The 18,730-nt window shown below is 42.9% G+C and overlaps 1 protein-coding gene across 1 annotated transcript; it reads left to right on the plus strand.

Moving 5' to 3' along the window:
- The first annotated feature begins 11,042 nt into the window (after positions 1 to 11,042).
- On the plus strand, positions 11,043 to 15,461 carry LOC120048338 (proline-rich nuclear receptor coactivator 2-like). Its single transcript, XM_038994232.1, has 3 exons — positions 11,043 to 11,208; positions 11,824 to 12,039; positions 12,470 to 15,461. Exon 3 carries the CDS (start codon positions 12,496 to 12,498, stop codon positions 12,964 to 12,966), a length of 471 nt encoding a protein of 156 aa, XP_038850160.1. The 5' UTR covers positions 11,043 to 11,208; positions 11,824 to 12,039; positions 12,470 to 12,495; the 3' UTR covers positions 12,967 to 15,461.
- Positions 15,462 to 18,730: the final 3,269 nt, after the last annotated feature.

Genomic DNA, 18,730 nt, shown 5'->3' on the forward strand with positions numbered 1-18,730 from the left:
TTTAAAGTTTTTAAATTGTATAGAAATGCAGTCAATGAGCTTCACCTTTCAAAAAGGACCTCACTAAAACTCAAACTCTAGTTACAGCTGTGCTGTCTCTATAGAAATAGGACATTCATAACCACACAAATAGGCCACTTTTTTTCAGCATTGCACCAGTGCCCCACTTTTTGCTTACATTTTGTTTTCATTTTATCTGGTTCTGAATGATCATCATTATTATTTTTTCATCACAAATATCCTGCTTTATGAAAGTATATTTTGGAATATGGGGGCTGGAGAAATAGGAAGTAAATTACTTTTCACATAGACCCTTATTGACTTTAGTGACAATATTTCTAAATCTGCTTGAGGGAGATGATGGCAGAGTATATGCACTCTGCTTATTACACCACCTCAGGCTTCCTCTCTCCTCTGTGTGGAACTGAAATATTTTTTGATTGGCAGGTCACAGTAGACTACTTTTCTTTCCCTCGAAGGTAGTTGGACCACTCATATATATATCTTAATTAATGCAAAGTACACAAACCTATTACTGAGTAAGGACTCATGGGTAATATCTTAGATTTACAGTATGACCACAGAGACATTTCAACAAATGTTGAAACATACTGTGTCAACTGAGTCGTGATACTGCAACAAGGCAAGAAGACTTTCACAGACTGATGCATTTTAAACAGTCACTTTAAAACATGCAATGAGGTACCAATTCATAAATGCTATTAAGAAAAGAACACATGGGTCACAGACTGATCTGGGTCACAGACTGAAAATCAGACAGCATCATCTAACATCTAAATGCATGCATAATCCTAAGGAGAGTATGCTTTGTGCTTCATAACCTAACAATCATGCTCTCACGTTCAGCATTTCCCTCATAACAGGTTTCAAACAGATTGTGCAAGTAATGATTTGCTCTATGATGCTCAGAAAGCAGAAGGTAATGTTTCTGCCCTATATGGGGTGGACTGTATCGTAGTATAAAATAGTACAAGAATAAACGCAGGTGCTTACCTTGTGTGGATGCTTTTCTGTCAGTTCTGTTGTGGTGTAGGAAGAAGACAGACCAAACTGATGACCTCAGCTACAGCGCCACTGAGTTCCATTTAACTCCACTCCCCAGAACCAGTGAGAGTGACTGAGGGAGAGAGAGAGAGAGAGAGACTGATGTCTGACCATTTGCAGTCCCTGAAGTACTAACATGTTCATGCTTTCTGCATTTTGGGCTCATTGTAATGGCTGGAATGGAATCAATGGAACAGTATCAAATACATCAAACATATGGAAAACACATGTTTGACTCCGTTCTATTTATTCCAAACCAGCCCGTCCTCCTATAGCTCCTCCCACCAGCCTCTACTGGCGCACAGAGACATTGGCATAAGTGTCTGCACAAATGTTGAAACATACTGTGCCAACTAAGTTGTGACACTCAACAAGGCAATACAACTTTCACAGACATATACGTTCTAAACGGTCACTTTAAAACATGCAACGAGGTACCAATTCATAAATGCTATTAAAAAAATAACACATGGGTCACAGACTAATCAGACAGCATCATTATAACCCCTATTAACAGTGCATTCGGAAAGTATTCAAACCCCTTGACTTTTTCCACATTTTGTTATGTTACAGCCTTATTCTGAAATTGATTAAATTGTTTTTTTCCCTCACCAATCTATACACAATACCCCATAATGACAAAGCAAAAATAGGTTTTGAGACATTTTTGCAAATGTATTAAAAATAAAGTGAAATATCACATTTACATAAGTACTTAGTACTTTGTTGAAGCACATTCGGCAGTGATTAGAGCCTCAAATCTTCTTGGGTATGACGCTATAAGCTCGGCACATCTGTATTTGGGGAGTTTCTCCCATTCTTCTCTGCAGATCCTCTCAAGCTCATTGGATGGGGAGCGTCACTGCACAGCTTTTTTCAGGTCTCCAGTTGTTCGATTAGGTTCAAGTCCGGGCTCTGGCTGAGCCACTCAAGGACATTCAGAGACTTGTCCCGAAGCTACTCCTGTGTTGTCTTGTCTGTGTGCTTTGGGAAGGTGAACCTTCGCCCCAGTATCTTATCTTTTACCAGATCTAATGTGTTATATTCTCCTACATTAATTTCACATTTCCACAAACTTCAAAGTGTTTCCTTTCAAATGGTATCAAGAATTTGCATATCCTTGCTTCAGATCTACAGGCAGTTTGATTTGGGTATGTCATTTTAGGCGAAAATTGGGAGAGAAAAAAGGGTCCGATCCCGGTAACTCTGTATTGTTGGGAAAGGACTCATCATAGTCTAAAAGAATAAAGGCAAATAAAGGCACTCCCCAGAACCAGTCAGCGAGTGAGTGAGAGTGAGACACTGGTCTACGATGAGAATATACTGAAACTGCTTGGGGAAGGATGAAGTAAAAAAGAAAGGGAAGCCATACATTTATGTCACCTGAGTGAGACTATACATTTAGGAGCTGAGCATTACATTTTACTATCCATATTTACATTTACAAATTCTGCAGGTTCTGCAGTCGTACAGGTCATGATTAAAGGTCATAAGAGATTATTTATTTCAGGGCGGGCCATCACTCTGTAATGTCCTAAATAATATCCTCCTAACACATATAATACTCATGAATGGAGAGGTTGGCTAACCCCCATCTCTCCAACCTCACCTTTCCATTTCTCCAATATATTTATACATTTATTCATTTCCCCAATGTGCAGTAAAAGAGACTGTTTGCAGTCCCTGAAGTACTAACATGTTCATGCTTTCTGCCTTTTGTCAATTCCATTTGCGCATTAAGAGTTAAAATTGTGCCTTGGGAGGAGACAGAGCACTCACTGTGAGAGTGGGCTGTGTTTCAGGATGTGTGAAGAAACAAGGTTAAAGAACAGAAAAGACCGAGACTGTGACCTCTGGCTACCCATAAACCAGCCAATAGTGATGCAGAAATTGCCTGTTAAGTGCAATGAAATATTGTGTTTACTCCACAGGGGTTGATAATGATAACCTTTTCATTGATTCTAAAGTACTGCAGCCTTTATTCAGTATGGTACCATTGTTTTTTTTTATACAACTGAGAGCTCGAAACCCCAATTGAATATGATCTGTTATTTGTTCTCTTCCCTTGTGGCATGATTGTGTCAAGAATCCCCTCATTGTGCAAAAGTTGTATTTCCTGCATATTGCTCAATACAGAAATTATTTTGGCCATGCACGATGAGACAACCAGGATGTAATGTTGTTTTTAAGCAAGAGGGGGCGACAATAACAACCAGTGAGTGAAGAAAAACTATATCTGCAAAAACTACTATACCTATTGGAGTAACTCAAGAATGGTAAAAGTTTGTAGGGGAAGTGGTATGATTGAGGCGAGCAGAAGTTTGTTGCGTAGAAATAATAAATTAGAGAAATCCCACAGGGAAGACAATTACAATACTTTATTAGTCTATCTAAATTAAGAAACTGTCATTTAGGACATATTAAATCAAAAATATGTTCATATATTCTAATCAGGTTATAAGACCTAATTTACCCATAGGCAATCTGAAATAAATTCATGTTTTACTATTTTTTTTAGCTTTACAACACACATAGAAGAATGTTATACAATACATTGAACACATTTGGACTGAAAAAGATGGCCTGGTCTGGCATTGACCCACTCACTAGAGTCGACCATGTCTGATGTAAAGGCAGTCAGTATACTATCCTCCTCTCCACTGCCCTGTCAGTGACCTAACCGATTTGGCTGGGCAGAGAGGGAGGAAATCTGATTACAAGCAGGCAGCTAGGCTCCTCCACTTTTTCATTTCTGGCAGTCTCAACAGGTGCACAAGCTCAGCATTTGGCACCTACTATACCTTTTATGGTTATTCATTGAATGATTTTAAATGTTATACAATAAGCGAAATAAACAGTCTCCCAACCCAGAACCAAATACAAAAAGTATCTTCTCCTTATACATTCAATCAAAAAGAGCTTCAGGCCAGGTTTTATATTTTTATGGCCATAATGTTGAGTGCTGTCTCCTCAAGATCACATTTCCTTCCCATCTCCCACCGCTTCACTTAAAGAGAGAAAAAAAGGCACTGATATGACCTCTCACTTAAAGTGTAGTCTGACTGTGTCCTATTCCCTCCTTTCAGATTAATGGAACAAAGTCAAAGTCATTGTATTACAGTTGGTCATTTGTTTACAACAGATTACCTAATGTAAAATGCAATTGCAACAGCCTGTTGGTTTTCCTTTCAGCTCTTTGTATGCATCACTAAACAATACATTTGTAGTCATCATTAATTCTACAAAAACACACCCAACCTCTTGCCCAAAATAGGGTGAGTGTGAGAGGGTTAGCCTGTGTTCCCACGTCAGGAGAGTTTGACAACGTGGTTGTGACATCCTGTGTGTACCTCCTCTATACTCCTGTGTGACCTAGAAGAGCCTCCCAATGACCTAAATACTATACATAGCTTCTGGCCTGAGGAGGCCCAACCCTTGCAAGGAGTTGTCACAGGGGTGTGTAGTACACACTGGGTACTCACTCAAGGTGTACAACTTGATAGACGGGCAAAATGTTGCAACAACCCTCTTTTACAGTGAGATACACAGATGAGTGTTAGACATTGGCGAGCACATTTGGAATTCATCCCTTCTAACCATTATACAATTGTTTTGTCCCGTAGACTTGGACCTGCTATAAATATTTAACACGTAAACCCGGCCTTCAAAATCTAGAACAATATGTTCTATAATAAGTCACAGACTCACAGTGTATACTGTCATCACTATACTATTACCACAGATTATAAACATGCTCTGATGTAAAACATGGAAGCTGAAATCAGACACAGGCGAGACATATTTATTGTCTTCATAGAGGTCTGGTCTGAGGTGCTGCTCTCGTCTCTGAAAACAGAAGATATCCTCCTATAATTGTATAAAATGAGGGCAGATCTCCTTACGTGTCCTGAAATAAACCGTCACTGTCAGACGGCTTGGAGAGAGCTCCATGGCAATGGTAAATGCAATTACTTAAAACGAACCAGACGCTGTGTACAAATGGACAGTCCATTATCAGAGAAAATGCAGCACATTTACACCTAGTGGTATGATAGCAGGAAACGGTTTATAAATTTGGTCTTTGTGGTTTCTAGTGTAGTATCTTAGGACTTGCACTATTGTTGTTTTATGTTCCCACCCAAGTTAACATTAGGGAACATTTGCAATGGTAAAATTAGGTCAGGTTTAGGGGCAAGTCATTTGAGTGTCTTATCAAACAACAGAGACAACATGAAACACATAAGACACTGAGTGAGAAAATACTGTTAATAACAGACCTACATCTTGACAGTGGCTGACTATAGTGCCCCAAAACAAAAAAATCCTAAACTCAGCAAAAAAAAGAAACGTCCTCTCACTGTCAACTGCGTTTATTTTCAACAAAGTTGTGTAAATATTTGTATGAACATAACAAGATTCAACAACTGAGACATAAACTGAACAAGTTCCACAGACATGTGACTAAAAGAAATGGAATGGTCAAAATCAAAAGTAACAGTATCTGGTGTGGCCACCAGCTGCATTAAGTACTGCAATGCATCTCCTCCTCATGGACTACACCAGATTTGCCAGTTCTTGCTGTGAGATGTTACCCCACTCTTCCACTAAGGCACCTGCAAGTTCCCGGACATTTCTGAGGGGAATAGCCCTAGCCCTCAACCTTTGATCCAACAGGTCCCAGACGTGCTCAATGGGATTGAGATCCGGGCTCTTTGCTGGCCATGGCAGAACACTGACATTCCTGTATTGCAGGAAATCACACACAGAACGAGCAGTATGGCTGGTGGCATTGTCATGCTGGAGGGTCATGTCAGGATGAGCCTGCAGGAAGGGTACCACATGAGGGAGGAGGATGTCTTCCCTGTAACGCACAGCGTTGAGATTGCCTGCAATGACAACAAGCTCAGTCCGATGATGCTGTGACACACCGTCCTAGACCATGACGGACCCTTCACCTCCAAATCGATCCCGCTCCAGAGTACAGGCCTCGGTGTAACGCTCATTCCTTCGACGATAAACGCGAATCCGACCATCACCCCCGGTGAGACAAAACTTTGACTCGTCAGTGAAGAGCACTTTTTGCCAGTTCTGTCTGGTCCAGCGACAGTGGGTTTGTGCCCATATGCGACGTTGTTGCCGGTGATGTCTGGTGAGGACCTGCCTTACAACAGGCCTACAAGCCCTCAGTCCAGTATCTCTCAGCCTATTGCGGACAGTCTGAGCACTGATGGAGGGACTGTGCGTTCCTGGTGTAACTTGGGCAGTTGTTGTTGCCATCCTGTACCTGTCCCGCAGGTGTGATGTTCAGATGTACCGATCCTGTGCAGGTGTTGTTACATGTGGTCTGCCACTGCGAGGACGATCAGCTGTCCGTCCTGTCTCCCTGTAGCGCTGTCTTAGGCGTCTCACAGTACGGACATTGCAATTTATTGCCCTGGCCACATCTGCAGTCCTCGTGCCTCCTTGCAGCATGCCTAAGGCACGTTCACACAGATGAGCAGGGACCCTGGGCATCTTTCTTTTGGTGTTTTTCAGAGTCAGTAGAAAGGCCTCTTTAGTGTCCTAAGTTTTCATAACTGTGACCTTAATTGCCTACCGTCTGTAAGCTTTTAGTGTCTTAACAACAGTTCCACGGGTGAATGTTCATTAATTTTTTATGGTTCATTGAACAAGCATGGGAAACAGTGTTTAAACCCTTAACATGAAGATCTGTGAAGTTATTTGGATTTTTACAAATTATCTTTGAAAGACAGGGTCCTGAAAAGGGGATTTTTGAAAAAGGGAGTTTATCTACATATGGGCCACCAGTGGGATTTATTGAGAGCGCAAAGTTATGTAACGCAATCAAGTAAAAGGACTTTCACTTTATGATCTATGGTCAATAATCCTGAACCCTAAATACACCTTATTACCATCTTGAGCAAATACCTGAGAAATAACTACAGCACACAATTTATTCATGTAACGACACTGGCTGGAGAGGCCTGCTATACACATACAATAAACTAAATACTCTCTAATGAACCCAGTGAGTAGGATGAACATTTATTTTTCACCAAAAAAAGTACATTTAAAAAAAAAAATGTAATCTTTATTTCACTAGGCAAGTCAGTTAAGAACAAATTCTTATTTACAATGACGGCCTACCCTGGCCAACACTGGGCCAATTGCGCGCCGCCTTATGGGACTCCCAATCACAGCCGGATGTGATACAGCATGGATACGAACTAGGGACTGTAGTGATGCCTCTTGCACTGAGATGCAGTGCCTTAGACCGCTGTGCCACTCGGGAGAATTTACAGCCCTGGGTTAGGAATAGAGGCCCTTTCAGCCATGCACTGTAACTGTGTGAGTTGTTGATTTTAACACGTAACAGCTGTCCAAACTACAGCCTTCCCTTTCTCCCCCAACCACCTGTGGAGTGAATTACCCCGCAGGCAGGAGGAACCAAGATAGCAATCAAGAAGCCCAGACTGGCGACTCTCTTTGACCAGAGAGAGAAACGAATGGCCAAAACAACAACGTGTACGTGGTGATGGCCAATCAGGCTCCGTCCCCAATCATAGTTTTATGGGTGGGTAAGGAATGGACACCCTTCCTGCTGTTCTCAAGATTGACCCCAATTTCAACAACTCGGCCTGCAGGTTTTGATCTATGTATTGTCACACAGCGTGAAATCTGAGGATTTGGGACGGGAGAGGGGGATGGTGATATACGTGGGCCCTTTGTTAGCAAGTAACCGCTGATAGTCATTTGCCCAGACTTGAGAAAGCCTGTTGCAGCTGCTCTCTTCCTTTCATATGAATCACCACCCACCCACTACTACAGGAAATCTGGTTAAATGTTGTTTCTTTTTTTCAAATACGAGATAAACCATATTAAATCCGTAATAAAAAATAAATACAAGCCACTATAAATATCTTAAGATTTGCTGTTATATTCAGGAATAGACAATGTACAAATCATGGCTGCTATTGAGTTGGTTTTGTGATGACATCTGAGATTACATAATCCTTTTTCAAATTGTATTAGTCACATGCGCCAAATAGAACAGGTGCAGACAGAGTGAAATGCTTACTTACGAGCCCCTAACCAACAATGCAGTTTAAAAAATATGGATAAGAATAAGAAATAAAAGTAATTAAAGAGCAGCAGTAAAATAACAAAAGCGAGACTATACACAGGGGGGTAACCGGTACAGAGTCAATGTGTGGGGGCACAGGTTAGTTGAGGTAATATGTACATGTACATGAACGTAGAGTTATTAAAGTGACTATGCATAGATGATAACAACAGAGAGTAGCAGTGGTGTAAAAGAGGGGGGCAATGCAAATAGTCTGGGTAGCCATTTGATTAGGTGTTCAGGAGTCTTATGGCTTGGGGGTAGAAGCTCTTTAGAAGCCTCTTGGACCTATACTTGGCGCTCCAGTACTGCTTGCTGTGCGGTAGCAGAGAGAACAGTCTAGGATTAGGGCCTCCTGGATGGCATGAAGCTTGGCCCCAGAGATGTACTGGGCCGTTCGCACTACCCACTGTAGTGCCTTGCGGTCGGAGGCTGAGCAGTTGCCATACCAGGCAGTGATACAACCAGTCAGGATGCTCTCGATGGTGCAGCTGTAGAACCATTTGAGGATCTGAGGATCCATGCCAAATCTTTTCAGTCTCCTGAGGGGGAATAGGTTTTGTCGTGCCCTCTTCACGACTTTCTTGGTGTGCTTGGACCATGTTAGTTTGTTGGTGATGTGGACACCAAGGAACCTGAAGGTTCAACCTGCTCCACTGCAGCCCCGTCGATGAGAATGGGGGCGTGCTCTGTCCTCTTTATCCTGTATTCCACAATCATCTCCTTTGTCTTGATCACGTTGAGGGAGAGGCTGTTGTCCTGAAACCACACGGCCAGGTCTCTGACCTGGCACCACACGCCGTGCAGTCATGAGTGAACAGGGAGTACAGGAGGGGACTGAGCACGCACCCCTGAGGGGCCCTTTTGTTGAGGATCAGCATGGCGGATGTGTTGTTACCTACCCTTAACACCTGGGGAAGGCCCATCAGGAAGTCCAGGATCCAGTTACAGAGGGAGGCGTTTAGTCCCAGGGTCCTTAGCTTATTGATGAGCTTTGAGGGCACTATGGTGTTGAACGCTAAGCTGTTGTCAATGAATAGCATTCTCACATAGTTGTTCCTTTTGTCCAGGTGGGAAAGGGCAGTGTGGAGTGCAATAGAGATTGCATCATCTGTGGATAGCCTGGTTCCTCTCTAGGTTTCTTCCTAGGTGTTGGCCTTTCTAGGGAGTTTTTCCTAGCCACCGTGCTTCTACACCTGCATTGCTTGCTGTTTGGGGTTTTAGGCTGGGTTTCTGTACAGCACTTCGAGATATTAGCTGATGTACGAAGGGCTATATAAAAACAAAAACTAAAAAAAAACTTGATTGATTGATCTGTTGGGACGGTATGCAAATTGGAGTGGGTCTAGGGTTTCTGGGATAATGGTGTTGATGTGAGCCACGACCAGCCTTTCAAAGCACTTCATGGCTACAGACATGAGTGCTACGTGTCGGTAGTCATTTAGGCAGGTAACCTTAGTGTACTTGGGAACAGGCACTATGAGGTCTGCTTAAAACATGTTGGTATTACAGACTCGGACAGGGAGAGGTTGAAAATATCAGTGAAGACACTTGCCAGTTGGTCAGCGCATGCTCGCAGTACACGTCCTGGTAATCCGCCTGGCCCTGCGGCCTTGTGAATGTTGACCTGTTTAAAGGTCTTACTCACATCGGCTGCAGAGAGCGTGATCACACAGTCTTCCGGAACAGTTGGTGCTCTCATGCATGTTTCAGTGTAATTTGCCTCGAAGCGAGCATAGAAGTAGTTTAGCTCGTCTGGTAGGCTCATGTCACTGGGCAGCTCTCGGCTGTGCTTCCCTTTGTAGTCTGTAATGATTTGCAAGCCCTACCACATCCGATGAGCGTCAGAGCCGGTGTCGAACGATTCGAACTTAGTCCTGTATTGACGCTTTGCCTGTTTGATGGTTCGTCGGAGGGCATAGCGGGATTTCTTATAAGCTTCCGTGTTAGAGTCCCGCTCCCTGAAAGCGCAGCTCTACCCTTTAGCTCAGTTAAACTAAACTACTGAACTATTGAGTCGCCAATCATATTGTAAAGACCTTGGGTTTATAAGCTCGGAAATTGACTCTGCCGCACGAGCATGCCTTTGCGGCAGTCGATAGCGCGCCGGAACTCGGGCTAGAAGGTCGAGGGTTCGAGACCTGCTCCCTGCTGTTTCATTACAATATCATAATCTCAACAGGAATTGATCTGACAGATTTTCTTTCACAAACTAGGTTTCCATCCAATTGGCAACAGATTGTCATACGAATATTCAAAAAAAAACATATAAACAACGTGCGGATTTTCCCACCAGTTCTGTTTCCATCAGATGGACTTGTTGTTGTTGATAAAAGGCTGTGCGTGATGACGTAGTGCACATAAAAATTACTTTTGCTGTTCAATTCCCACTTCACTGATGGTTTTGTCACAACACATTTCCCGTTATATAGCGAATGTGCCCACTCTGGTCGTGGCACGTGCACTCTAGCCAACAGCTAGCATAAAAAGGTTGGATGGAAACCTGGTTAGTGTAGGCTACTCATATCATTAAATATTTTGTCAATTGTTTTTTCGGAACCCCAGTATTAGCTTTTGCCGACACAGCAGCTATTGAATGCCAAGTTTGAAGGACAAATGTCGATTTGTTTTCTTTGATTTGAATCTAAAGGGTGGTTTTCTTTATGTTTTTACCAGTTCTTCATGGAAATACCCTCAACAAAGGAAGCTTAGGGCGGGAGGTTTGTCTTTTGACGTCAACAGTCTGGCAACAGACATGAATGCGTCTGTGTATCGCCTCTCCGATTGGTCCTTCCGTCACATAGCTGTTGTGATTGGTGAGAGCTCAGCTAGCGCAGTTACATATACCTGCTCGAGCTTCCATTTTGTTGCAAATCAGACAGTCGAGAGGGAATAGAAGTATACACATCTTTTACACCGTGTAAGGTCCACACATTTCTAGATTCTCCATCCAGAGATTTCAGACTTCAATTAAAAAATATCTGACAAACGGCTTTTACCAACCAAGCCTGAGGAAGTCGGTAAGAGCCGGTGTTGTGTTTAGCTAAATTGGCTAAGTTCATTTAGCTAGAATTTGTGACGCCATACATATGAGTGGTGTTCTTTGTTTTGTTCCCAGATAAGTGACCTAGATAGACCTCTAATTACAATGATGATAATAACCCTGAATACATAACTTTAGTATAGTAATGTTAACAAGCACACATTACGGTTAATCTAGGCGTATTTTAAAAATGTATGCAGCTAACGTTCACCAAGCTAGCTGACGAAGACGTTCGCATTCTTCGAAGCCAGTGAAAGAGGATTATTAGCTGTTTACGTGGTGGCTTTACATAGCTAAACATGAACGCTAGTTAACTACCTGCTTTATTTTCCAGTAAACGAATATCCATTGTTTTACTACAGTACCAGTTTATATTTATTTTACATGACAGTTGCTACTTGTAGAATGTAGTTAGCTCGCTGGCTAACATTATTAGTTGGCTTTGTGACGATGCATGTTTGGCACACGAAAGCTGGCCCCATTCTCAGTTTGTAACATCAACAGTTTACATACTTAGAACACTGTGCGAGCATTATCGTGCTATTTTACCCGAAGTATTAATAAAAAGTATAAAAACATTTTTATTGTTTAGATCGCCTTGGAGCATTTTCGTGCGCTGAAGTGAATTGATGTTCTACTCGGCTTCACGGGAAAACGACGCTCATTGGCACATGACAACTCCAGATCTTGCTGGACCTAAAAGTGCAGCGAGAAGTAGATCGAAGACTACTTCGAGGACCTGGAGCCCAATTGGAAAGGAGAAATTAAGGAAAAATCTCTGCACATTCAACTTTCTAACAACAAAGAGGTAGGCAATGGATGCGACACTGTTTTTCCATTTGGGTGGGGGAAGGGCTGAGTTTTTGCACGTAGCCAATTGAGCTCTGAAGTAGATTCAGGTATGCACATTTGTTCCAGAAGTTCTGTTGCTTCTATTTTGCCCTTCTTAAATATAAATGAAGTGTATATATTTTAGACCTGATTGTTAAAATGGGTTTGTCAACCGGGGACAATTTTTTTGGGGGGGCAGCAGGTAACATTAGCCTAGCATTAAGAGCGTTGGGCCAGTAACTGAAAGGTCGCTGGTTCGAATCCCTGAGCTGACAATGTGGAACATCTGTATGCCCTTGAGCAAGGCACTTGTAAGTTCTGGATAAGCGTTTCTGCAAAACGACTAAATTGTAAATGTTAAAAATGAATTGCTTCAACGTTTTTTTAACTTTGTCTTCCTCCTTCAGGTGACACACTGTGTGAAAAGTACAGTATGGGAGGTGGAGAGAGGTACAACATTCCAGTGTCCCACCCAGAGCGCCCATTGCCCAAGAAGAACCATCAGCTGGGCCGGGCCAAGCAGAGAGTTGTCCGCGATCAGAATGGAATGACAACAGTAGCATCCTCAGGGGCGGCGGGAGGTCCTCACCAACATGGCCACCGCAAGGGAGCAGCCTACCCCTGGTTTCCAGAGGCGCGGCTGGCCGCGTCGGCTGAGAAGAAAAATGCTTCTGTCCGTTTTGCCAACACCTACGATCAGAATTGGGAGGGCGCTGTGTCCCACCTGAACACACTTCTGGCTGCCCAGTGTGGCGGCCCGAGCTATGCAGGGGCCAAGTTCAGCGAGCCACCCTCCCCCAGCGTGCTACCCAAGCCCCCCAGCCACTGGGTCCCCATGGGTACCCGTGACAGCAGGGAGATGATGGCCTTCCAGCTGAAGAGCCTCCTCAAGGTGCATGCCTAGAGATGGACTCCTATAACCTGGTCTTTCAAAGCCAACGTGTGAACGAATGCCCCTCTGAAGACTCCTGCCTGCCTTGAATGCCCCAGCGTTGTAATACACTTTTAGCTATTTTAGATTGAGGTCTTTGTGGGGGTGAGAGGCATTTTGCTGGGAAATCTCTGCAAATGTTTGGCACCCTTTTTTGTTGAGAAACCACAGATATTACAGCGCTGCGGCCTTGTCGGTGGGGGAGAATGTTCTCATTGGAGTCTGTTTCTGTCACTAACGATGAACTGGATATCCTTCGTATTCGTGCTCTGTTCTTTTTTTGTTTGTTTTGTTCTTTTTTTGTTGGCCGTTATAGCAAGTCTGTTGGCTTCTCTTCCCAAACGGTAGGGTTGGATATTAGTATACACATGTTCATGCGGTCTCATTTACAGTCCATTTCTGTGGACAGGTAATTCTTACTTTGGCACGTTAAGTTCTGTTAATCATTAAGGATTTCACCTCTGACAACCTGGTGCTGCCTGAAGCACAATCTACAATAGTAGCATTTCTTTTTAGTTTGACTTATTATTTTCCATCTTGTTTTTGAGGGATGTAAAAGCCACTGTTCTGCAGGGAAACCAGAGCTATCTTTCAGGCGAGAATCAGCTGTAGTAGTGAGTACCGGTCACAAGTATAACCTCAAACTGAAGTGTAGAGGCCATGGCACACAGGCCTTGGACGTTCAACTCCTGTACTTTTTTATTGCGCTGTGTGCACTGCACTATGGCAGTTGTGCTGGTCCAAGGCCTGCAGCTCTATCATACAATTATTTTGTCTATTTGTGATGTAGTTATAAGTCAGTTTTGTCTTAACCAAAGCAATGTCTTTTGCTGTAATTTTCTTTCTCTCTCTCGCCATCTCTCCCTTGTATGTCTGACGTGGTTACCAGTGCCATATCAACCACGTTGGCTTGAGTGGCGCAGGGAATTGGTCCTTTGGGTCACTTTTTCAATGCAATCAGTACTGCTATTAGCCACTTTCAAACTATCTCCTTCCCTACTGAAACCCCACCCAGTAAACAATGCAGAAGAGGGCCAGATTCAACAGGGACTGTAAGTTTCGCAACCTCGGTCTCCTGTGTCATGGCCCTGTTTGCTGTGTGGCAGTTTCTTACGAGGAAGTGCAAAGTTGAGAGAAGTGCGTAACGTGGCACAGAGGACGTTAGGCGCAAGGCCAGTGTGGATCTGTTTACATTTAAAGTCTCCAGCAGCAATCTCCAGATACTCACTGCCTCCTGCACCCTACTCTTGCACTGCAATCAAAATTGTTTTCAGAAGTTACAGGCTGAGAGGCCCTTTTTATTGGTGGGTGGTTAATTGACTATCTCCCTCTAGGTTCTAATTTGAGGGGAGGCAGTCTTTTATTTTCTTTGCAGAATGGGAACTGTAATGGCCATCTTAGAGATGACAAAACGGAGCTCACGAGCTTGAAATAAGTTAAAGAGCCATGTAAATAATGAAATGTATAAAAAATACTTGTAGCATATGTACATTTAGCAGGGTGTTTTTAAACCTGCTTGATAAAGTATTTTTAGTAATAACACTGAATGTATAAGTCATGCTAAGGACATGTCTTGACTTCAAATACTGAATATTTTTGTAAAGAAATCTGCCTATAGCATTTGTCAATACCCCTGCACTGTGTAGTTATTGCCAGTAATCTTGCACAATGTTTTTTATTTTGTATTATGCACAGTGTAGGGTAAAAAATGCAATGTGCAAAAAAATGTAACTTACATTTGACCTTTTGAGTTGACTTCGATATGTATGAATTGTTAAATTATTTTAGTTTCCAGGTGTGCTACAGCCTGAAGACAGCCACTGGGGGCTCGTTTCCCAGACAGATTAACCCCAAACCTGGATTAAAACAACTATTTCAATGGATAGTCTCCATTGAAATTCTTTTTTTTATCCAGGACTACTTATGATCTGTCTGGAAAACGTGCCCTGAATTGAGTTTGTCAACTTGATTGTGCCTACATTTTAACCCAACATTGCAAACTTCTGTTGTTGAACCAACATTGACTTATATTTTTGGATTAGGTAATGTTATTCATTGACCAAAAATGTATATCTTAAAATCACCTTCAATTATCTGCTGTTCTTCTGCTAGAAGATAATTGAATTTGGCCCTATGTTATTGTGAAACTGTTTTTCAACTGCTTTTGTTTTGATATGTGTTTTTTAATGCATTGCTGTTTATTATTTTTAAAACAGATGTCCTGTTGGTTTCTGCTAATGATTCATACATATATAAAGCTCTTCGTCCTAAATTTGAAACTGAAGGGTTTCTCAACAAATTGGCTTTTAATTTGTCCCATGTGTTTACTGTCACCGATGAATATGAAATTATGCCACATGTCCAGACTTGATTTGAATTCGACAACAAACAAAAAACTCGAGCACTGCTTTAATTGGTCTAATCAAAGTAACCCCCCAAAAAATAAAATCCCTTCCCTTTCCCCCCAACTTTGTGTCTGTCTTTTCCTGAATGCACTCATTATTCCAAACCTTTTCCCACATTTAGTACAGCTTACTGTATTTATTTGAAAGTTACACATGGTTATATTGATGATTACACATTCTAATAGAATATTCATATCCTCAGCAAGTAAGTGAATTGAACTGTAGCACTCCTGTCATCATGAAGTGCTTTCAGGCTAGTTAAGGATCGTCACCCTAGACCCACTACAATTTGCATACCGCCCCAATGGATCCATCTGGACAAGAGGAACACCTATGTAAGAATGCATTTTTTATTTGATTTTTTACTACAGCTCAGCCTTCAATGCCATGGTACCCTCCAAGCTCATCATTAAGCCCGGGTTCTGCACCCCACCCTGTGCAACTGGGTCCTGGACTTCCTGATGGGCTATCCCCAGGTGGTGACAGTATGCAACAACACCCCCACTACGCTGATCCTCAACACAGGCCCCAGTGGGGTGCCTGCTTAGCCCCCTCCCGTACTTCCTGTTTACCAATGACTGCGTGGCCATGCAACTCCAAGTTTGTAGACGACACTAGTGGTAGGCCTGATTACCAACAATGACGAGACAGCCTACAGGGAGGAAGTGAGGGCCCTGGCGGAGTGGTGCCAGGAAAATAACAAAGGAGCTGATCATGGACAGCAGAGGGAACACGCTCACATCGAGGCCGCAGTGGAGAAGGTGAAAAGCTTCCAAGTTCCTCAGCGTACACAGCACTGACAATCTGAAATGGTCCACACAGACTGAGATGAAGGTGCAACAGCATCCTGTCGGGCTGTATCACTGCCTGGTACAGCAACTACACCGTCCGCAACCACAGGGCTCTCCAGAGGGTGGTGCAGTCTGCTCAATGCCTCACTGGGGGCACACTGCCCTCCAGGACATCTGCAGCACCCGGTGTCACAGGAAGGCCAAGAAGATCATCAAAGACATCAGCCACCCGAGCCACGGCCTGTTCACCCGCTATCATCCAGAAGGCGAGGTCAATACAGGTGCATCAAAACTATGACCAAGAGACTGAAAAACAGCTTCTCTCTCAAAGCCATCCGACTGTTAAATAGCCATCACTAGCCGGCCTCCATCCAGTACCCTGCCCTGATCTCAGTCACTGTTACAGGCCGGCTTCCACCCGGTTACTCAACCCTGCACCTTAGAGGCTGCTACACTATGTACATAGACATGGGACACTGGTCACTTAACATACTGTTGTGCCCATTTCATATGTTATATACTGTATTCTAGTCAAGTCCATCCTATTCATCTATTGCTGCACATATACTATTCTATCCTACGTATTCTTCAGATTTACTACATATTCTATCCACACTATCCATAATATCTACACATCCGATCACATACAGAGCATTCGGAAAGTTTTCAGACCCTCAGACGTTACAGCCGTATTCTAAAATGGATTAAATAATTTCCCCCTCAGTCTACAGACAATACCCCATAATGACAAAACGAAAACAGGTTTTTAGACATTTTAGCAATTTGTCAGTATTTTGTTAATGCATCTTTGTCAGCGATTACAGTCTCGAGTCTTCTTGACTATGATGCTACAAGCTAGGCACACCTGTATTTGAGGAGTTTATCTTTCTCTGCAGATCTTCTCAAGCTCTGTCAGGTTGGATGGGGAGCGTCGCTGCACTCTGGAGCAGGTTTTCATCAAGGATCTCTCTGTACTTTACTCCATTTATTTTTCCCTCGATCCTGACTAGTCTCCCAGTCCCTGCTGCTGAAAAACATCCCCACAGCATGATGCTGCCACCGCCATGCTTCACCGTAGGGATGGTGACAGGTTTCCTCCAGATGTGATGCTTGGCGTTAGTCAGAGTTCAATCTTCGTTTCATCAGACCAGAGTCTTGTTTCTCATGGTCTGAGAGTCCTTTAGGTGCCTTTTGGCAAACTCCAAGCGTGCTGTCATGTGTCTTTTACTGAGGAGTGGCGTCCGTCTGGCCACTCTACCATAAAGGCCTGATTGGTGGAGTGCTGCAGAGATGGTTGTCCTTCTCCACAAAGGAACTCTGTCAGTGTGACCATTGGGTTGTTGGTCACCTCTAAGACCAAGGCCCTTCTCCCACGATTGCTCAGTTTGGCCGAGCAGCCAGCTCTTGGAAGAATCTTGGTGGTTCCAAACTTCTTCCATTTAAGAATGATGCAGGCCACTGTGTTCTTGGGGACCTTCAATGCTGCAGAAATGTTTTGGTACCCTTACCCAGATCTGTGCCTCAACAGAATGTTGTCTCGGAGCACTACGGACAACTCCTTCGACCTCATAGCTTGGATTTTGCTCTGACATGCACTGTCAACTGTGGGACCTTATATAGACAAGTGTGTGGCTTTCCAAATCATGTCCAATCAATTAAATGTACCACAGGCGGACTCCAAGTTGTAGAAACATCTCAAGGATGATCAATGAAAACAGGATGCACCTGAGCTCAATTTAGAGTCTAATAGCAAAGGGTCTGAATACTTACGTAAATACATTTTATATTTGAGATTCTTCAAAGTAGCCACTCTTTGCCTTGACGGCTTTGCAGTAACTAGGTGTCCATCAAATTGGCGAAATATTTTCATGCGAATATTCTAGAATCGGCATAAAGCAAATATTCGCATCATTTTCTCACCAGTAGTATGTTTCCACTGGACTTGTTCCGTAAAAAATCAGTGCGTGATGACCAAGTGCGCACAAAATATACTTTTCACTTCAATTTTCATGCACAGAATACACATCTAAAGTTCAATGTGTTCCTATTGTATTTTCAACTCAACTGATAGTTTTGTCACAAAAACTGTTGCGTTAAATAGTAAATGTGCATACACTGGGCTTGGCATGGTTTGCAGATACGGTGGGAGTTGTCTAGTCTACTTGAGTTTACGGATAAGAGCGAGAATATTTTATCTGTCAAACGGCAGTCATGTACCGATCATGTCACCAGAATAAGACCCTCGATATTTATTGGAAAGCAGCAACAACCTCATCACCGTGCACTTTCACCATCCTGTGAAGTATATAATTTATTTAATCTGTAGCCTAATAAACTGCATGGTTTCCCAAGTCATAATGGGAGGACCACACACCATATCATCACGTGACTCACTTTACTTCAATAGGAGTTATAGAAAAAATTTACGCCGCCGTTTCCCGCATAATTAATTGTATCCACACAAAAAGATCCCATCATGTTGAAACAAATGAGCTGGCGTTTAGAAAATTAAAATTAATGAAACTACTCGCATAAAAACTG

The sequence above is a fragment of the Salvelinus namaycush genome, chromosome 5 (assembly GCF_016432855.1).
Source record: "Salvelinus namaycush isolate Seneca chromosome 5, SaNama_1.0, whole genome shotgun sequence".
In the NCBI taxonomy this organism is placed as follows: Eukaryota; Metazoa; Chordata; class Actinopteri; order Salmoniformes; family Salmonidae; genus Salvelinus; species Salvelinus namaycush.

What these genes read in the sequence shown, in the direction of transcription:
- LOC120048338 (XM_038994232.1), top strand. Translation starts at nt 12,496, where the DNA reads ATGGGAGGTGGAGAGAGGTACAACATTCCAGTGTCCCACCCAGAGCGC.